A 22205-nucleotide genomic window follows, 5' to 3' on the forward strand; every position below is an offset into this window, starting at 1 on the left:
ACAATTCAAGTTTGGCACGTTCATCATTATCTATAACAAATCAGGTTTCCGAGTTGTGTGGAGCTCCTGATTTTCCGGTCTTTGTAAGGAGTAGGTTCGAGTTATGATTTTAGGGCTATTTGTATGGTGCCTCAGGTAGAGATACTTGCTCTCTCATAGCCGCAAAATAAAAAGATAAGTATTTTTTATGATATAAATTGTGAACAATGTGATAAAAATATGCTAGTGTACTTTATTTTTTTCTCATGTTAGTTCAGATGAGATTAAGGTGATGTGTTGGTTTAATCAAAGGAAGAGATGGAATTCAGGCACGCATTACCAACGACAAACTATTGAATGTGAGAAAGTCGAGGTGCTTATTGCAAAAGTCAATTTTTATATCTAACAAATACTAGGGAGGTTTCCTCAAATGTACATTAAGTGGTTTGAGATGCCTCCACTAGAATCTGTACCGTCATTGGTTGATCTAATGGCCCAGATTAATTTTCTTTCCTATTTTTATACCACAACCCCATATCTATACCACTCCAGTTGATAACGCAGTGCCCCATAGGAAACGTTGAACAGCATATGGCTCCGCTCCAAGCAGAATACTGAAGCAGGGCTGCACAGAGACCACAAGAAAAATATCGAAGTGATTGCGTGTGGGGCCCATGAACACTGAAAGTGATCAGATGTGCACACAGGCACGGTGCTTTCAGACAATGCAGCTTGATGGGAAATAATTGAGCTTCAATCGCAAGCACAATAATAATAGCATTGACTTGACTTGCAGGCTCTTTGGCTGGTTCTTGATGGCTTCAACAAGAAGACTAGCATTCCCCACTCAGTCATGACAGCTTTTTGAGGATTTCAGATTCTGAAGTGCACAAGAAGGTCGCTGCAGGTCCATACCTGGCCGGATCTACATCGATTTTAAGCCAGGTGTGTTGCCCTTAATTTGGTTTCGTTCCTAGTTCTCTTGTAATTGTCATAAATAGGTCGATGCAAAAATAAGCAATTCTCACTATTACGAGCCAGGTGGGTGGTTGTTCTCTGGTTTTGGCGGATACCTCAAGTTGAAGATCAAATCCAGCTGTTTGTCATCAACAGCAGGCTAGCACACTCAGTCATACCCATAACCCATGAGTTCATGAAAGTTTAGGATCTCCACGAGTACGTTTCAATGACAACAAGACCAGCCAAGCCATGAGGCTCAGAATTTCAAGACTCCATGAGACTGTTGTGATGGTGTCAGCTTCAGGAACGCACAAGGAGGTCACCAAGATCGATCAGATGCCGGCTTCTTGATTTGTGACGACAGGTAATGGTCCGGTTTTAGTTGCTATCCATTGTTTCCCTTGATTCAAAAATAATCTGGAATTAATCTGTAGCTGTTATGGCGCTGCTAGAAGGAGGACGCGAGAGGGCTGGCCGGGGGCCTTTCTGCCCACGGCCGGGCAAGAGGGAAGGGATTTCCTTTTTAATTCTTGCTTCTTTAGATTGATGCATCTCCTCTCTTTATATAGAGAGGTTTACTTGACTCCCAAGCAAGGCTTACTTGACTCCTAAGCAAGCGATACTTATCTCTAATTAACCCTAAGACTAACGGGCTATACCGCCAGCCCAGGCCATTATGCCCATTACGTACTCTGACACTACACCCCACCTGGACATGCAGCTTGTCCTCGAGCTGCAGCCTAACCAACTTATAACCATGACTCGACGCAACACAAACCTAACACCTAAAAACAAGCCTTTTACATCTTGGCTTGTTTTATTACTCTCAACCTGAAAATGGACTGGTTGGACCCCTTAACAAAAAGTGGACACCATCCGCATGTCGGACGTGCACGTGTACAACCACCTAGATCCCATGGACACCACCTGGATAAAAGGAGTGCATGTGTATGGCTGTTGGTCTGCACCGCACAGGGAAGAGTGGAGGGCTTGCAATGGAGAATGACGAGGAGGGGTGCGCCCCCCCCCCCCCAACCGCCGATGTCACAGACTTTGAGGTCGCTGCCCGCGGGGAATACAGCATGCCCAAGATCCTCGATGCAGCGGACGAGATCGAGGTCCTTTGCCGAGCGAAACGCAGCTGGGAGGAGCGGCAACTGCAGACCACACATCTCCCGCACACGCCGACGCACTAGGAGGCCGCGTGCAGCAGCCTGTAGCCTCCCCGCCGCCGACACGTGGCGGGTAGTGATCCAAGTCAGAAGCGGTGACGGCGACGGCGGGAACTTGATCTGCTGGATGGGGACGCCTTGGGGAAGCGGTAATGGCGACGGCGGGAACTTGATCTGGTGGATCGGGACTCCCGCCGGCGCAGTCGATGCGGGGCCGGAGCTGACCGGCGGTGGCTGCTGCAGCGGACCGCCGGGCGCGACAGAGGCCGCCGGGAGCGGTGGCTACCACTGTAGCCAGGGCGGGGCGGTGGTGATGGTGGATGGCAGCTGCAGCGGCCGGCGAGCGCGGCGGGGATGCCCTGGGGCAGCGGCTGCTGCGGAGGCTGCCAGGAGCGGCGGCTGCCGCTGCAGCCAGGGCGGGGCGATGGATGGCAGCTGCTGCAGCCGCCCGGCGAGCGCTGCGGAGGCCGCTGGGTGCAGCGGCTGCCACGGCGGCGCGGTGGCGGCGATGAGCGGCGCAGCAGGGTGCGGCCCGTAGGATCCGGCCAAGAACAGGCGGATCTCTTGGACCGCCTGGGTTAGGTCCCGCAGCACTCCGGACACCTCCTTCGAGATGAGGACGGCGGGGGCGGGCGCGACGGAGGATTATCTAACAAGTGGTATACATAGCTGAGGTTCATATACGAGATCAGAGACGAAAGAGTTAGGGTTTCGTCGTATGCGCCGCCGCACGCGAGCCGGCGATCCACCGGATCGATTTCTGCTGCGCCGCCCTACGCAGAATCTGAGATCGACAGGATTTCATACGCAACCAGTTGTCCGAGGCCGACACAAACTTCCGCCGCGCCGTCGCGTCAAATTGCAAGGCGCCGGGTTCCTTCGCGGCTGCGTACAAGGATCAAGTCCCAAGACTTCAGATTAGCCGCCTCTCCCTTCACGTGAAGCTAAGTCCAGAATTGTTTAATCTTTCTTCCGTTGATCAAGAAATAGTACAAGGTCAGATCAGCTAGCTACTAGCTACTAGTACTATTCGTCACATCAAGCTACAGATCAAGTGTTTGGTCTTCGATTACCCGAGACGTTCTACTAGGTGCTATCTGTTTTAGTTTTTTCTGCTCGGCATATTAAATTCTGTTCAGAATTTTTCTACCGGCTTGTACTACTTTGTGTACACATATTTAATCTATTCATGACATCCATGAAATACGATGTTCTGCTGCTGGATCATGACACAAAGTTTATCCTATGGCAAGTCGAGATGCGAGCGTTGTTGGCGCAAGCTGATTATTAGGATGCACTCAGTTTTTCTTTAAGGTGGAGTTTTGGGGATTATGGCTCATCGGTATAATGGATGCAATATTGCTATAGTTATTTGAAAAACACAATTCAGTTATCAAGAAAAAAAGGGGTATGGAGGAGGTAATTATTAAGTCTGTTGGTAGCCAGCATATACACTATTCTCTCCATAGCTTTTTGCTGTTATGCATGTGAAGGTTTTATTTTGATATTCATGTTCGTGATGAGAATCAGTTGAGGTGTAAGAAGGAGATTGATTTGTTTCTGCTAGATACTACAACATTTAGCGCTGTTAAGTTTCAAGTGCAATTCAGTTGTCATTGGTCTTTCAAGAGGGGTCTATTGCAGAGTTGAAACTCCGTTGCATGTTAAGATGGTTCCTTCATCCGATAGTTGTTCTACAAGAACAGTTTATGACCATGTCATGGATTTTTCATTAACCACTACAAGTCGCAGTTTTTTTTGGGTGCACGCGATGCCGCCCGTACCATATGCTCTTGCATGAGTATTGTTTGCCGAGGTTTGTGCTTTCTGTTTTGAAGCACGTTCAGATTCCATGAGATGAGTTCTTCACAATGCGATGTGCACCAAGATGTTGCACTATGAGCTATGCGCTCGTTCAGGCACCACAGGAGATATGATGACTTATGTCATTTGATGATTGAGCAGTTTCAGTTTTTGAGGTCAGACTTTTATTGGGAGACCAAGTTTTGTTAGTCCGCTTTGTTGATAGTTGTGCTGTTTTCTGGACGACCTACTGACTGATTTGCTCAATATGACTTCATGAGAAGTTTATTAGTCCTATGGACGTTTCCAGGCACAAGGTTTACTTGTGATGACTTTAATTGAGGAGTTGATGCTATCTATGATTATTGTAAGGGATTTCGTCTCAAGGTGGAGTGTTATTTTATTGTGTTCCGAATCCCATACAAGTGTTGTACTACAGATGGAGTCCTACCGGACTACGGCATGCCAACCGTGCTAGACATAGCATGACTACAACTCTATTTCGTGTCCACCAAGAAAGAGAGTTGTTTGCCCCTTTATATAGTACCAGCTAGTCATAGAATAGAAGAGAGAGAGATCTTCACCAGATTAGCACGTAGAGGGTTTGTCCTCTCGTGTAATGTAATACTCCTCCTAATTATAGTGATACGCCGCCGTGCGTTCCGTGGTTTTCTCCCGCAAGGGTTTCCACGTAAAAATCTGTGTCTCTCTGTCTCGTTTATTTCTCGTTATTATCTAACAAGGTGTACATGCCATATTAAGATTTTTTTTCCGTTATGTGAAAATCAGGTGTATCCCCTCCTTGAAAGTTTGTCACCACCTGTATTGATTAGGTGAAATTTTATTGAAGATGAAGCTATTTCGACATCCTCATGCTCCCAAGTAATTGCACTGATGAACTCCATAAAGAAAGGAACTCCCAAAGCCTTCTTAGGAGTTAGGAGAACTAAACTTTATTTTTTATCTTTGTAGAGTGACTCCTGGGCATAAGCAATTCCAGCAGCTTTAGCAAACTGGCAATTAGATAATTGATGTTCCTCAGATTCATGTGCATTCTGATCACACATGACACAGCCATAAGGTAGGATAAAAATGTGCTTCCTTTGTAGCATTTCTCTATTGGTAAGCATGTTCATTACCCAAAGCCAGAAGAACACCTTATGCCTCAGTTGACATCATGATTTTCAAAGCCAGTTGAATTGAGCAGGGATCTCTTGGTACCCAACAATAATTCTATAAACTTTACTAGTACAATATCCAGGTGATTTCCAAGGATAGCGCCAGGTGTCTGAGTTGGCATTATCCTGAATGGATTGCAACATGATTTTTAAATCCTGAAACTTGTTCTTGTCAGCTGATAACATTAAGTTTGCCACACTTGATATAAGAGTCCCAAGCTTTCTAAAATTCTCATGGATCTGTCTGTTTTAAGTACCTTTTTGTTTGATTCTGTGGGTTAGAGTTACAAAGATTAACAGTATCAAATATGAGTTTAGGAGAATTACCTTGATTTTTTTGCTTATTACACTTTTCTATTCTGGTTGGAGGGTTTAAAAAATTTCTGACAAATGTGTGGTACTAGCAGAACGCACTGATGGTTTAATTAATACATCACCTCAATTTGCAGTGGCCATTCTAATGATACTGAGGAAAATATACAACTAGGCCACCACCCAACAGACAGATATTAGTAATTCTCAGAAAATAATGGCGGAGATTGTGATTCTTCTAGCCATTAAAAATATCGGAAATGCCTTGGCAAACGGAGCGGCAGACCAGGTGAGCATGCAGTTTGCGAAGTATGGGAAGCAAAAAGTAGATCTACAGGGCAGCATGGGTCGTGTTGCAAGGGAGCTTCGTGTCATACATGATGTTGTTTGTCAAATGGACATTCGAAACAGCAACAATCAAGTATATGAGGGCTGGTTGGAGGAAGTACGGAAGGTAGCACATGTGATGGAAGACATAGTGGATGAGTACTTCTATCTAATTGATCAGGAACATGATATAGGGTGTTGCTTTTACCTGAAGCAAGGGTTCAGAAAACCAGGATCTCTGCTTTATTTGAACCAGATAGCTTTCAAGGCGAAGGAAATAGAGAAAGACCTTGCACACCTGTCAGAGATAAAAAATCGTTGGGTCCCCATGATATAGAACGGGGATACTAGCAGCTTGAATTACATTGTCAAGAGGTCCCAAGATCTAGCAAACATTTCACGTTCCCTTGATGAAGAAGATTTAGTGGGGGTGGATAAAAACAGAGAGATACTTGAGCAGTGGTTGGCAGGTGCTGATTTGGAGTGCTCCGTGATAGCACTGCTTGGAATGGGAGGACTTGGTAAAACAACTTTAGCTGCAATGTCTATAGGAAGGAGAGAGAGCAATTCCAGTGCCACGCGTGGGTCTCCATTTCTCAAACTTATTCTAGAGAAGATGTCCTGAGGAATACATTCAAGGAACTTTTCAAAGATAACGTCAGTGTTCTGTCTAATACCGCGGCGATGGACATCACATGCCTTGAAGAGACACTGAAAAGATTTCTGGAGCAACATAAGTATTTGATCATACTGGATGATGTTTGGACTCCACAAGCATTTGATGACTTGTCTAGAGTGCTTATTCATAATGACAAGGGCAGCAGATTGATAATTACAACAAGGGAAGGTGATGTTGCTGCACTTGCCTCTCCAGGACATATCTTAAAGCTAGAAGCTTTACCAGAAGACAAGGCATGTGATCTCTTTCATAAGAAAGCCTTTCCAACAGATAAAAATCATGAATGTCCCGCGGAGTTGAAGTCTTTGTCCCACGAAATAGTTAGCAAGTGCAAAGGCTTGCCTCTCATTATTGTGTCAATTGGTAACCTCTTGCGTGTGCGTGAGAAAACTGTGGAAGAATGGAGAAGAATAAATGACCAACTGAGTTGGGAGCTAATTAATAACTTGAGGCTTGATCACATAAGGAATGTTCTGCATCTGAGCTTCATCTACCTTCCAGCACACTTGAAAAGTTGTTTCCTATACTGCAGTTTATTTCCAGAAGACTATCTTTTCAAAAGGAAACAACTTGTACGGTTATGGATAGCAGAGGGATTCATTGAGGAGAGGGGTGAAAGCACATTAGAAGAAGTGGCAGAAGGGTATCCGAAGGAGTTAATTGATAGAAACATGCTACAACTTGTTAAAAGGAACTCATTTGGTAGGACGAAGGAATTCAGAATGCATGATATCTTACGAGAATTGGCCGTTGATTTGTGTCAAAAGGATTGTTTTGGTGTTACATATGAGGATAAATGTGTGGGTTCTCTTGAGATGGATGGGCGTCGATTGGTAATGCATAAACTAAAGAAGGATATTCAGCACTCATTTTCTGGTATACACCAACTTCGAACCGTCATTGTAGTGGATGATAACATGCCATCATTCACTCTACTACCTCTGTTATGTAAGAAGTCAAGATATATGACAGTGCTAGAATTAAGTGGCTTACCCATTGAGAAGATTCCAGATGCTACTGGAGATCTTTTTAGTCTCCGCCATTTAGGTTTGCGTAATTCAAAAGTGAAGATGCTGCCGAGGTCTATTGAAAAGCTTTCAAATTTGTTGACACTGGACCTTTATAGATCAGATATACGTTATTTGCCTAGTGGGGTTGTCAAACTGAAGAAGCTTAGGCACTTATTTGCTAAGAAAATGAATTATCTAGATTGGAGGGATATTCATTCTCACAGTGGTATGACTATCCCCATTGGTCTTGGGAATCTAACAGACCTGCAAACCCTACGAACATTGGAAGTGCAAGGTGAGTCAGTTAGACATTTGGGGGAGCTGGGGCAACTGAGAAGCTTGAGGTTATCAAATGTAAAGGGAATCTACTGTGGACGCATCCGTGAGTCTCTAGTTCAGATGCAGTATTTGTCCACGCTATCTGTGAATGCAAGTGATGAGAACGAGGTTCTCTTGTTGAACGTCCTCCCGCCAAATCTGCAAACGCTATCGTTGAGAGGACGATTAGAGCAAGGGTCGTTGGATGAGTCTCCCCTCTTTCAATCTGATGGAGGACAGAACTTGTGTTCATTGGCTCTGTCTTGTTCACAACTGAGAAAAGACCCACTGCCATCGCTTTCTTTGTTGTCGAACTTGACACTTCTACACTTCACCAGAGCGTACAACGGAGAGCAGCTGGCATTTCTCACGGGGTGGTTTCCCAAGCTAAAGATTCTCTTTCTAAGAGACCTGCCTAACCTGAACGAGCTAGAGATACAGCAAGGTGCCATGGCGGGCCTGGAAAGATTATCCCTAGTCAACCTCAACAGCATGGCGGAGGTCCCACTTGGCATTGAGTTCCTCGTGTCCCTCCAGTATCTGGTCTTCCACGAAATCACCAGTGACTTCTTGACCTTGCTGCGCCAATGCTCTGCGATTCGAGGGAAGCAGTGGCATCATGCTCTCCGGCTTTGACCTGCCACACTGGTCGGGAAATGTGTACATGCGTAAGTTGTAGCCACTCACCTATCAACTAGTGCCAGTACTTGTTCCTCCCTCTAATCTCACTAACTTAAGATGCTCATATGATGCTTCCATAAAAAAAGGGTCATGTGATGCTGGTCTCATGTAGGTCACCCGCCCGAAGGAAGATGCTTTATAATTTGGGCCGCATGCAGATAAGGCGTCGATGAATCTCAAGATGAGTATATCCAGTGTCTCTGTACGTTCGTGCTACACCTGATGTGCACACCGTCTGGGTTTCCTCTGCCTTTTGAAGACAGATACTACTGCCTGATGGGCACACTGTTTGCTACTACTACTGCCTGTGTTTACTACTGCTAGTGCTAGAACTACTGTTCGTGATTGCTTGTGAGGTGTGATAATATTGATTTGGGCTGTGCCTTGGCTTTTAAGTAACAATACACCTGCTTTAAGACCGCGAGTGAGTTGTGTTTTCATATTCGCACTAATTTTTGCAGTACATGATTCCTTTTCATACTTCCATTTGATATGATATTGCCTATTAATTCCAGCCGTATCCGTAAAATAATACAATTTGGTTTTAGATAGAAGGCTCAAGGAGAGCCCGGCACAATTTGGTTAGTGATTCATAACGCCGAGACATTCATTTTCACTGCCATATGGTTACTGGCTTTAATTAGTTATTGTTGTTGTAACTTGCTGCTAATGTGGATCCTTTAAATGGTATCAGCACATGTGCCTGTTTTTTTTTCTTTTGCGGAATATGTGCCTGTTTTCGTTTTTTTTTTGCGGATGGGAATATGTGCCTGTTTTCTAACTAGCCTTCTGACTTATCTCTCCTAATTTGGAAATATGAGCTTTTAATTTTTTTTTCCTTTCTGGTAACTTGTTTTCTCTATAAATTATGGATCATGGCAATATATTTTGGAGTGCTGAGTTGGAAATGAAGGGCCATGAATAATTTTACGCGTTTGCTATTTGTACAAGTTGCCTCAGTCTCTAGTTCAGACGAGATGCGCTGCTCTTCAAATTATTGAACAGGTAAAAAAAAAGTCGTTGGTCACTGTTAACCAATGAATGAAGTTGCATTAATCTGCAAGAAGCTTGCTTCATGCTAAACCTGTAGTAGTAGTGGAGAACTTCAATCCCCAAACCACAGTGTATCAACTGGCCATCTAGCAGAGGCAGCTCACCACGCTGATGACGAGACGCGCGATGCAGTCCTCGGCGCCGCCGTCGTCGTCCCTGACGAGCCGCTCCAGAGCCCTGTCCCTCGGGAGCACGCCGGCGCGGTGCAGCAGCGTGGCCGCCGCCTCCGCCGGCCGGCCCGCCAGGAACGGCCCCAGGAACCGCGCCGCCGGCCTCAGGAACAGCGGTAGCAGAGACTGCATTAATTGCAGCGCACACGGCGTGAGTCCAACACATGCCAAGAATTTTATGCCACTGAATTACTAGCAATTTAGCACGCATGCGTCTAACAGGGCACAAGCCTGACACGTACCATTGAACTGTGATCAGGAGGCGCGACGACTGGCCGGCTGGGCTGCTCGCCGTGATTGAAGGCCGCCGGTGTCGACTGGCGGTGGCAACCGGCAATGGCAAATAGCCAAGGGCCCTTGTCGTGCCTTTATTTTCTCTTTATTTCTTTTCTTCTTTTCTCGCCGTGATACAAAAGTACAGAACTCACGCAGCCTCGTGCGCACATATATATACACACGATCCGGCTAGACTTGACCGACGCTGATATGGACTCGTACTAGACTCGAACACTAGTACTTCCTAAATCTAATCACCCGCCGACCTTGATTGCTAGGCAAACCTAAGCTGACTCGTACACAACTACTAGTACGTTGCAGGCATGCATAGTTCGTGCAGGACTCTGATAGGACACGAAATACTACTAGCACACGTGCTGGCGAATTCTATCACACAAATATATTTTGGATTACTATTCTAACATGCGTGCGTGCGTGCATGAGGTATGGGATCCCGTTGTCAACTGGCAGTAGCAATCGGCAATGGCAATGGCAATGTCAGGCAGTGTTGGAGGTGCGCTTGAGAGGGAGCCAGGAGCCTCTTTGGGACGTGTGATCGATGGGCAGGTGTGCAAGCAAGCGCACGCGCCTGAGAGGGAGCATGGACGCGATCGCGGCCGGGCGCCGACTCTGCACCACGCCGCGCACAGCGCGCGGCCTCTGTTGCTTCTGGTCCGCGTGTCACTCAGCAGTGCCTTTTTGATGGTACGATGGTTACGTGCGTACGTGTTCACCTGTTGGCATCATCAAAACAAAGCTATCAAGAGAGGTGAGGTGAGCAAAGAGGGGACACTCTCAGATTAGCGGTACGCTTGCTCGGCTTGGTCAGACTGATTGTTGCCCCCAACAAGCAAAGTACGGCGTGCGTTTGCGTGCAGCGTGTTTTGTACTAGTCTCCTACTATATCACTAAGCTCCCTAGGGGGAAGCGCTCTCGTTCAATTGAGACTATTGATTGCGTGGTGGGTGGCCTTATTTTGACGAGAAAACTCCTTGTATAACACTGTTTTGAATGTTTGTTCCCTATTTAACACTGCAAAAAAAAATTAAAAAATTCTTCCCAACACTTCCGCCAGTTCTGTTAGGAGACACCGTTAAAATCTGCATTGACCAATGTCAGTTCTTTGCAGTTGGACGAAATTGCCCGTGTTCATAATAAACAATTAAACTTGAGAAAAAAGAAAGACAAAGGCCTATCTTCTCTACCGAGTCCCGACCTGACGCTCTCTTCTCATCCCCTTTCTCCCCAGCCCTAGCGGCGGCGGCTTAGGGATATGGATGGAGGCGGTGCAGTGGATGGAGACGGCCGCGGAAGACGGCCAAGGCGCGGCTGTGGATCCAGCGTTGGTGACCGATAGTGATGGCGGAGCTGCGGTGGGCTTGGGCCAGGGGGGCGGGTGAGTGCGCGGCTGAGGGTGGTGATGGCACAGCTTCTGTAGGTGGCGGTGGCTCGGCTGCAGCGGGCTCGGGCGCGGCAGTGGCTGGGGGCTCGGCCACCGGCGTGGTTGGAGACTCCGGCCAGGGGATACCCCATCCATAATATGTGCATCTTTTAATCTCCTTGTACTACGGTATAACATAGGAAAGTATCAATAATTCAATATTGAAGATATATGTCCTTGTTTTCGAAAATAAGATGCATGTCCTTGTCATTTGTCATCGTCACGGCTTACTGTTTATACGACGGTATAACATAGCAAGGTTTTGAATGTGATACATGGCTAGATTCATTTTGTGTGCGCTCACTAACCGATGCATTGTCCAGAATCAAATCATAACGGTGATTTAACAGATCCCATTATTAATCATCCCCTGTTCGTTGCATCGGTTGCTTCTTAATTCCTAACACTAGACCTCTTATTATTCTATTTATTCTTCAAAGTTAATTACTTATATGATTTTATTCTTATTGCTATTTGCAATGCCTATACTTGGTTGTAGTCTCTCACGTGGCCATGTCATTTTTAGTCCCGCCCGTTGTTCTGTGCAGCTGGAGAACTCCAAGTTCCCAAACGCCAAAATATTCTAACGCTGGAATTGGAAATACGGATAACACATGTTCTTGGTGCTGCTCATGTTACGTTGCGTGGACTTGCACTCATGTACGTGATTCTAAAGTCACTTTTGTGCTACTCGTGGCATGTATGTATGGACTTAGACTATGTATGTGAACCTGTTGCCTGGATATGATGAGAGTCACTTTTGTGTTGCTCATATGATGTATGGTCGGACTTGGACTCATATATGTGAACCTGGATAGGTTGCAAGTCATATATATACTTGGATGTGAACTTCAATATTTATGTCTCATGCCATTGGCAAATTTAAATATTGTGTGTTGAAATGTGTATATGTGAATTGTGTGGCGTCAAATTACTGGGGAGGTTCTGCCCAATCTTTTGAATTAAATTTTGAAATAATTTAAGTCCGAGATGTGGATTTTTTTCTTCTTCATGTTTACGGGGGAGGTTCTGCCCAATTTTGTTTTTAACAACAGGAAAAGTTATTACTGATAATCTACGAACCGGGGGTCGGCGATCTAGCAGAGGCAGCTCACCACGCTGACGACGAGACGCGCGATGCAGTCGTGGCCGCCGGCGTCGAGCAGGTCGTCCCTGACGAGCCGCCGCAGCGCCCGGTTCCTAGGGAGCATGCCGGCGCGGTGCAGCACCGTGGCCGCCGCCTCCGCCGGCCGGCCCGCCACGAACGGCCCCAGGAACCGCGCCGCCGGCCTCAGGAACAGCGGTAGCAGAGACTGCAAAACATGCCAAGAACTGCATGTAAACCCACGCCCTCGCAATGAGCACCATGCATCGGACGAGGCACAGACAGACAGACAGACGATGCGTGCGCACTGGCCTGACGCGGTGACGTACCATTGGGCTATCAGGACGGCGCGGCGCCTGGCTGGCTTTGGTTGGTCGATTCGACGGCCGCCGGCGTCAGCTGGCAGCAGCAATCGGCAATGGCGATGACTGGCGCGGGAGCAGGTGCTCTGGTTGCCCGTGCGTGCGTGCGTTGCGAGCCTTGGAGGGAGAGGCAGGAGCCTTTTGGGGCGTGTGATCGATGGGCAGGTGTGCAAGCAAGCTTGCGTGCATGAGGCATGGGATTCAGACCGGGCGACGACGAAAACAGTTGGCGCACCGCGGCACCTGCCATGTGCCCATCGTTTGGCCGCCACCTGCCGTGGAAACCCCAACGTACGCGCGCCGCCGTCCGCGTGAGCCTATCTCGGCCGCTCTCTCTCTGCAGTCTGCAGCACGCCGCACACAGCCAGCCAGCCGTGCCTCTGTTGCTTCTGGTCCGCGTGGCGCTCTCTGCAGTGCCTTTTTTATGGAGCACTGCACCTACTGAGACACCTGTGTGCTTTGCTTCTTGGAATCTTGCCGTCGCCAAAGCTACCAAGAGAGTGACCGAGTTTAGATGAGTGCAGAGGGGCCACATGATCACTGCTCAGATTAGTAGTACTACTAGTATGCAAGTATGTTCGCCTTGGATCGATTGATTGTTGGCGCCAACAACAGCGTCCGCCACTTGGAGGGCGATCATGGCCGGAAGGGAGGCCCTACGCTCTGGACTGATCACGCGCTTGGGGATGGTTCCTCCATTTCGGTTTGGAATGACAAGTGGATTCCAGGTATAATTTCCATGTCTCCTATTTTTCGGCCACAACATACGACTGTTGAGCGTGTGTCCGAGCTTATTGATCTATCTAACTGATCGTGGAGGCAAGATCTTGTTCAACATACTTTCATTGCTCCTGATGCTGAAGCAATATTGAATATCCCTATTCGGCAAGGAGGAGGAGATGATTTTCTTGCATGGGCATTCGAAAGATCGAGGAACTACACTATGAAGTCGGCGTACCGTGCTCTCGTGACTCAGAAAGAGCGAGCTGCTCTAGAGGAAGGGACGGCTACCGGAACCTTAGAGGAAGATACACAGTTGTGGAAATCCCTATGAAAATTGAATGTCATCCCGAAGGTTAGAGTGTTCTGGTGGAGGGTTTCCGTGGAATTCTCCCAGATGAGGTCACTCTTAACTATCGACATATTGCAGAGATCCGTCGATGCAAAGTTTGTTTGGCTATGGACGAGAATCTGGAACATGCACTTATACACTGCTCACATGCAAAATGCTTCTGGGAAGAAGCTTATGCTTGGTTTGGCCTTAGATTGCCTCGTCTTCATCCTGACTCATGGGCGCGGGATATCACATGTGACTCTCGGTTTACTGATGATGACCGTTGCAAAAATCACAACAATAATGTGGTCCATCTGGCATTCCCGGAATCGGATCAAGCACGGCGAAGAGGGGAGGAATCCTACGGCGACGATCAGGGCTACCAAGGAGGCGATTGCCCTCCTTCATCTTCCACGTCGTGATGCGATGACTTTGCCTGGTTTCGGTTGGAGACCACCGGATGAGGGACTCGTCAAGATCTCCATGGATGGTGCCTTAAATTTGGCAGATGGCAGGGGCGGTGCGGGAGGGGTGGCCAGATCCTCTTCGGCGCTCCTAGGAGCATGGTGCAAACCATATTTGGGTATTTTCTGATCCCTTGATTATGGAGGGTTTATCACTACAAGATGGAGTTCGTTTTGCTTCACTTCGAGGATTCTCACATGTGGTCATGGAAACTGATTGCTTGGAGATGGTGACGCTCTGGAACACTCGCCACAATTCTCGATCAATTGTGGCTCCTTTATTGTTAGAGATAGGAGAGCTATGTAATAATTTTATTTATTTTGATATTCAGCATGTAATCAGGTCAGCTAATGTCCCGACGCATCTTTGTGCAAAGCGAGCTTGCACTCTGAATGTGACCGATAGCTGGCTTGAGGAGACTCCTGGCTTTTTGGTGACCAGCCTATTGGCTGATTGTCCCAAAAATGCCTTCATATGAATAAAGCTCTCTGGTTTTCCCGCAAATAAAAAAAAACAGCGTCCGCGTGCAGTGTGTTGTTTTAAGTAAGCGCTTCGATAAACCCCACCCCCCCTCAAACCGTATCAGAACAGTATTGTCATTTGACCATAATGTATAGGTACCTTTGCATACAAGCTGTATGTATACGTACACAAACCGATCAGCCAGCCGTCACACATACCAGCGCACAGCCCCCTCCGTCTTGAGCTGGCCCATTTTTTTTTCTCTTTTTTTAACCTTCAAAAAATACGTGCTTGCAATAGGATTTGAACTCCCAACCTCTTAGGCCCTGTTCGCTTCAAAGGATTCCAAAACACAGGAAAGTATGAAAGTGTAGGAATAGCGAAGCATTGTAGACACAATACGGAGGAATTGAAAGTAGAGGAAACGAATAGTAGTTGTGCGTTCGGAACGTCTGATGGGTAACAAAGGGCCGCCGGCGGTCGTACTAGTCTAACGACGCGCTAACAGAGCTATGAGAATTGTTTATTCCCATGCTAGCCACTCTTCTGTCATGCCTGAGCCCACACAAGTATAATTTAAACCTATCAAGTGTGTTGCCTCGGGCATCTGCCAAAAAAAGAGCTCACGGTAGATGTGTTGATTCCTATGGAATTGACATTGTTACCAATCCTCTCCTTTGTTATACTGTAGTAAATTCCTTGGTAACGAACGCAGCTAAGGAAAAAAAAACCTTTGGAATTCTCAATTCCTCTGAAATGTCTAGAAATCCTGTGAAACGAACGGGGCCTTAGTTTAATTCCACACACTGTAACCAACTAGGACAACTACATTATCATGCTTAGTCACTTCTCTTAGCCTTCTTGTTGTCCATCTTCTCAGTCGTTTTTTCTTTGTTTGGCAATTTTATTCTTCGGTTTTATTCCTTTTTATTTTTCTTTGTAAAACACGTTCTCGTCCCCGTGTTAACAAAACGAGTCACGTGTGTGACGTTAAACACACAGTTAACACAAACAAAAAATATTAAATACAAAAGGTGAACGTGTTTCAGTAAATCAATGAACGAAAATTCTGCATGCATAAGATGGATGGATGATCCATTCCTCGTTGTCTGCACACATGACGTACAGGTTCTCGTCGCATGAGTCGCCATGTCGGTCCTCAGAAAAACATTAAATTAAACGCAAAACAAATAATGAACCGTGTTTCAAGGAACGAACGAAAACGTACACCGACTAGTCAGTGTGTGGTTTCAATGTAGATTTTACTAATTTAAATGCTTCGGTTATTTGCAATTTTCATCATTATCAATCAACATTAACATTTTCTTATATCCTAACCATTTCTTGAAATTTGTCAACAATTTTAGTATTTTAAATTGTGTATGAAAACTTTATAAACTTGAACACTTATTTTAGATTTGTTAACAAATTCACAACAATTGATGTTGAACACAAATGAATATCAATCTACATGCTTCCAAAATTTTGTGCCATTTTGTGCATGGCAACAAATACACCATGTTCAACTAGGACCTTTCGGGTCTGCCGGTAGGGCAAGTCTCGAAGCACTTTTTTTTCACCTCCACCAAACATACCCAAATTTGTTTTCCACCACAAAGGCAACACCATGGAAAGCATGCATCCCAAGTTTCGTTGTTTTCCGACATTTCACGCAATTTCTAGGGTTTTCCCTGAGAAAAAACCCTTAACACGGGCCCACGTGACGCAACGTATGTTCGATGTCCGAATTCGTTCGAATTTTGTGCGGAGGGCTACCATGGACATGCCCACCCGCTGGCAAAATTTTATGTCATTTTATGCATGGCACCAACACACCATGTACAACTTGGACCTTTCGGTATTCCGTATGGCAAGTCTCGAAGCACTTTTTTTCACGTCCAGCAAACGGACCTAGATTTTTTCACACAATGGAAACATAATGGCAAGCACACATGCCAAGTTCTATGCATTTTCTACGGTTTTCTCGGTGAAAAACCCCTAAAAAATAGGCCGGACGTGTTGCAACGTGCTCGGCATTAGAATTCGTTCATTTTTGCGTGGGAGTGGAGCTGATCTGGTGTTGCGCCGGGCCCCAACATCACGTATCTGTCGGTGGTGATGTGCCAATACTACAAGAGATCGGACCTACTATGACGAGCAAAAAAATGTCATCGAATAGCTAATAACGTCACAAATTACCCCCGAGTGACATTTTATGGGCGTCACGAGCATCGTCACGGAATCCCCGTCACAAATTACTTGTAGTGACGGCGCAAGCTATAAAACGTCATTGAAATGGGGACCTTCGATGACGTTATATAGAACGTCATCGACTTGCTACTTCCATGACGGTCGATGAATGTCACATGTTAGGAGAAAATATGCCATATTGTACCATGTCTAGTGACAAAGCAACGTCACTAAATTTATGCCACGTCAACACCCGAGCAGCTATCCCACTAGTAGCGTAGCTAATTTTATTATGGATGAAGTTGAAGTCATCAAAATATAATTACTTTCTTTCAAATTTAAATTACGATGAATTATCAAATCCACTATATTCCAAATGCATATCACAGTAAGTATTTAATTCACATAAGATTATATAAACAATTTAAAGAGCCAAATCACATCATAAGTTGATACGAAATAAAAATCATATTATATATGAAATCGTCTCAACTAAATCATTCTTTAAACAAAAATGACGGTAAAAAATAACACTGACTCAGTTTGGCACATACAATAGAAAAAGATGAAAACTAATAATTAACTAGAGACCACATGTGTTGTCCCAATGATCACAATGTATGATTCAGCAACTATCTTTCCATCACGGAAGGATGGCTTTCATGCACCATCAGGTTTGGACTCGGACTGCTGAGTTGCTTGAGCCCTCAAGAGGAAACTAATAAGATTATTCGTCTCTTGTTGCTTCTTTGCCCAGGCTTCATTGTTCTCTTGATGGCTCTTCTTTAGGGCATCCAATTCGTCTTGTTGCTTCTTCTGTATCTCTTCAAATGCTCTCTCTTGTGCTTCAAGTCTTGCGGCTAACTCCTCCCGATGCCTATAAATAGACAAAACACGACAATGTTGCATCGCAATGAGATGAAAACAGACAAGATAAAAGGGTACAAGAGTACCACTAAGAAGCCTACAATGTATCAAATGATGAATTTGAAATAGAAAAGTACATTATTAAATGTCAAGGCAAGCACGTCGATGGGCCAATGAAACAATAAACCCAAGAAGAACTTATAATGTTAAAAAACATGCATAGCTTGATTACAGGAAGCATCACCAATAGGATGTCAAGTCAACAACCCATGTTTAAAGAAGGAACTATGCTAGGACAACACATAAACAAATGAACAAATCATATTTGATTTCTGGATTAAAAACCATGCAACAAAGCATGTATTTCTCATTACAAGCATTTGTTTTTTATGCCACTTTGGCTGATTGGATAAGGATCATACCATACATAAATAGCAAAGCACTCCTTAGTGCAACTTCCGCTACAGGAACTAAAGATGAATGTCTTATTCGCACACATTTGTGTTTTCATTTTCACTATCATGAGTGCACTGTGCACACAAAAGCAAGCAAAAAGAAACAATAATAATACAAAAAGAAACAAGACAATTACCTGTCATTTGCATCTCTTGCATCTCTATCTTTCTGTACAATTCTTTCTTCGAGAACTCAGATCTGTGTTGATGAAGTAGAGCTCCCAGACCTGCCAGATCTTGAGGCATACCCCATGATCATACTTCACATAACACATGAGAGAAAAATAACACGAGCTACATAGCAGCCTGATGCGACATGTACCATCGATAGATAACATGGACTAGATCAACAAATGAGTATTTTTTTCCTCTTGAACATAACTGAATAGCCCTCGTCATCATCAGAACAAGGAGCATATGCTAGTTTCCTCTTGTCGTGACTTCTTGAAGGCATCAACAGTTGTTTCGGTCCTTTGTCCATCCCTACTTCTTAAAATATGAGTTGCATCATCATCAAGCAAAGGGCTAGAATTTGGAACACGAATATTAACATATTAGTAACAGAAGATATTGGTCCCTATAAAGATTAAAGTTGCTGTTTAAAGTTAAATTTGCTGATAATGGTAGCCTAATAAAATACGGCATACAAAGTTTGTATTGGGGAAGAGAAACTGCAAGCGACATGCACAACAATATCAAATGAACCGATTCGAAGCGAACATACTTAACTGATATAACCTCAGTTTTGGACAAGGCCGCAATCAGCTAATCAGTTAATGAATCCAACTGAGAACAGATAACTACATAACCAACTTTGCAACATATATCTCTTGGCTAGTTAGAATATAAATTCAGTACTTGGTTACTTTGTCAACAAAACATGACTAGTATCCAGAATTATTAAGAAAGTCACATGCCTTTTCTATTGAGAACACTGCCAACTGCAAAAAGGAAAAAAAATGCATAGAAGCAGACTGAGTTAATTCGTCCACGCCGGACACCACCGGCAGCCATGCTCCTTCAACAGCAAAGCATAACTTAGATACAAGTTCAATTAACAATTCATGGCCATATAAAATAATCAGATCTGTGAAGTATACCTTCCCGTGGCTAGCTAGGAGACCTGCTCCCTATTGAGTGCAGAAGTCCGTAAGTTCAGCAACAACATGGCACCAAGGCAACTCGAGTTTCTGTTTTACCTCATTAATTTAACACCAAGCACACTGCATTAGTAGGGAATAGAGCACTACCCGCATGGCAAATCAATTGGCCTACATGGATTTATCAACTTTACTCTCAAACATGATGCAAATATTGTACAACTACTTGTTGCCGATTAGAAACCACAGTTCATGCATCAGGCAGCAGTAAGCTTAGATGAACAACTAGCAAAAAAAGGCCTCTCCAGAAATTAGGCACATCAAAGTAATATATGGAAAGAATCATGCGAAAAACATTGAGATGTAATACCTGAAGCTGCAAAGGATGATAGGGAATGGAACTGAATGAACTGCCAAAATATGTAGCAGCTTATGGTATCAACACGAACTAAATGAATTCCTCTTAAATTTGTTTGGAACTGGACTATAAACAAAACAGCCATTTTACATGTGAATATGTACTTTGCCAATGCACACATGAATGTGATAAAGTAGCTAACTTATAGAATGCAAATACAGGTTGCACTAGAATTGTATATTTCTCAAAGTGTTGATAGTAAAACTGATGTGCTGCACAAACAAACTGATGTAATATTTCTCAAAAGTGCCAAGCATCTATGCACATAAAAGTGCCCCAAATCTATATAACACAAATTCTAACAGTATGAATTGAGTGTTCATTTTTTTGATGGAAATTGAGTGTTCATTAACTTATAGTAAGTAAATTAGTTCATCAGTTTCACATCGCCTAGTTCATCAGTAGATCAAAACTTCAAAAATTTACTGGATATCCTACAAAAAAGGGAAATAGCTAGATAAAATTCACGGTGCTCGTCGTTGTAGAGGCGGCCGGCGACCCATACATCTGCCGACCATGCGCGGGTGTAGGCCCTGGACGACGGATCCGATGGTGAGGCGGGCAGTGGGGTGGCCATGGAGGATGGTCGTCCTCGTGGCGGTGGTGGCCGATCCAGTCGCCGTGGAGGTTGGCCTTGCTGACCGTGGTGGCTGACGATGACGAGCAGACGCCTGGAGGCGCGGGCGCGCGGGAAGGAGGTGTCCGTCATGGCAGGGCTGCACCTCTGCTCCCACCGCAGTGGACGCTGGAGGAGGACCTGGTGACGCGGGCGTCAATGAGCTGGATGGGCCAGCCGCGTTCTGGGGTGCAGCATCGGGGAGGAAACGCGGCAACGGAGATCACGCCATGGACGAGTGGCCCGACAGCGTCGGGAAGATCAGGCGTACGGAGGGCTCCTCCTGCCGTGCCCGACTGCCTGCAGCGGCGGCGGCGCAACAGTGGCTTTCTTCGGGCTCTCGATGGCGATGGTTGTTGTGTAGATGGTGGGGGCGGCGGAGGTGGACGGGGGTGGGAGCCTGGGAGAGGAGCGGCGGAGGGGATTGGAAGATTGGATCGGGATTAAGAAAGGAAGAGGACGACGCCAGATGGGAAAACGAGGATTAGGGTCGGTCAGTGTACAACTAGAATGGGCTTCGCTCCAAAAAAATTGAAATTTTCATTCTCTGCGCGCGGGAGGGCACATCGATTCTCCCTGAAAAAAAAACTAGTGGCTTTGACACGCTTACGTCAAAAAAAGAGTGGAGTTTTTTAACACAAAAAGGTCGTTTTGACAAGTACAATGTACATGAATAAAGTGTACAATCTGATCAAAAAATTAAATGGCAATTATGGCATGTACCATGTAAAGTGTATAGTCTATAAAAAAGTAAAAAAACATGTGCCACGTACCATGTGTGTATAATCTGATTAAAAAAAATTAAGAAGCACGTTCTAGACACCATATATGTACAACTGCACCGCCATATTCATCGTCTCATGAATACCACCAATAAGCTTTCACTACTTATTTATATTAGATTGGTATATTAGACTGAACAAACTAATTGCAGCCCTCAATAACTTATGAACAAACTATGGCGGGTCCAACTATGCATTGAGCCATTGAGACACGGGACCCATAAAAATACACTGACACGTGGTCCTACTGCTCAATAACCCGAAGCAGCTACGACGGGTCCCATTGCTAGTAGTTACACGATAAAAAATGAGTATCACACATTTGCAATAATCGTGACTGTAGTGGGTTCATCACGGAAATTACCAAAACGTCATAAAAAATGACAGCCAGGTGGCACTCAGCGGCTCACATGATTCAGTGACATTAACCGTCACTGACATATAGTAATCGGTGATGCGGTCTCCAGAACATCACACATTAGATACTTTTGTGATGTTGTCAACCACCGTCACAAGGATTTTCGTCACAGTATCTCAATTTTCTTGTAGTGAATCCTTCGGCAACCGCGCCGACGGTGGAGCGAGCAACCCGGAGTGGCTCAACTCCACCTGCGGCCACGAGAGAGTCGATGGCCAAGATCAGTTGTCACCACTATCAGATCCGGAGCAAGCCATCGAGAAGAGAAGGGGCGACGGGGGAGGACCGGGGCGACGATGGACTGAGGAGGAGGAGGGGGCGACGTCTGATGGCTGGCCGGCCCCGGCTTTTTATAGACGGGGGCTATGACGACAAGAGGTTGGAAGGCGCCGCATCGGTGGGAATGCGGGGCCAGGCGGCGCGACGCAACGACTTAATGGCGGGGCGGGCGAGGTGTCATGCGGCAGCGGAAGTGTCAGCGAACCAGTTGCTGCTACTACACCAAGCGCCCAGAATGCTGCTACTACACCAAGCGCCCAGAATGTTGCCATG

At 45.5% G+C, this 22205-nt stretch overlaps 1 protein-coding gene, 1 long non-coding RNA gene and 1 pseudogene across 4 annotated transcripts; 1 reads left to right on the top strand and 2 right to left on the bottom strand.

The window, feature by feature from the left end:
- The first annotated feature begins 306 nt into the window (after positions 1 to 306).
- LOC123495090 (disease resistance protein RPM1-like) lies at positions 307 to 8525 on the top strand (annotated as a pseudogene).
- Positions 8526 to 9320: 795 nt separating this feature from the next.
- On the bottom strand, positions 9321 to 12983 carry LOC120968167 (uncharacterized). 3 transcript variants are annotated; one of them, XR_012189687.1, is made up of 4 exons: positions 12794 to 12981; positions 12475 to 12672; positions 9885 to 10652; positions 9629 to 9768 (listed from the first exon to the last, which is right to left on the bottom strand). XR_012189687.1 is itself a non-coding variant. In XM_045230955.1 (3 exons), the coding sequence occupies exons 1-3, from the start codon at positions 12794 to 12796 to the stop codon at positions 9559 to 9561; spliced, it is 411 nt and encodes a 136-aa protein (XP_045086890.1). In that variant the 5' UTR covers positions 12797 to 12981; the 3' UTR covers positions 9321 to 9558. The 3 variants fall into 3 exon arrangements, 2 of the variants coding, with proteins under 2 accessions (XP_045086890.1, XP_040250651.2); XM_045230955.1 differs by lacking the exon at positions 9885 to 10652 and having other exon boundaries at positions 9321 to 9768; XM_040394717.3 differs by lacking the exons at positions 9629 to 9768; positions 9885 to 10652 and adding an exon at positions 10994 to 11483 and having other exon boundaries at positions 12794 to 12983.
- A 3893-nt stretch (positions 12984 to 16876) lies between these two features.
- On the bottom strand, positions 16877 to 21233 carry LOC120968169 (uncharacterized). Its single transcript, XR_005762365.2, has 3 exons — positions 19420 to 21233; positions 18457 to 19337; positions 16877 to 17874 (listed from the first exon to the last, which is right to left on the bottom strand). It is a non-coding gene; the product is annotated as an uncharacterized lncRNA (long non-coding RNA).
- Between the last annotated feature and the right edge of the window lie 972 nt (positions 21234 to 22205).

Source organism: Aegilops tauschii, chromosome 7, assembly GCF_002575655.3.
Source record: "Aegilops tauschii subsp. strangulata cultivar AL8/78 chromosome 7, Aet v6.0, whole genome shotgun sequence".
Taxonomy (NCBI): domain Eukaryota; kingdom Viridiplantae; phylum Streptophyta; class Magnoliopsida; order Poales; family Poaceae; genus Aegilops; species Aegilops tauschii.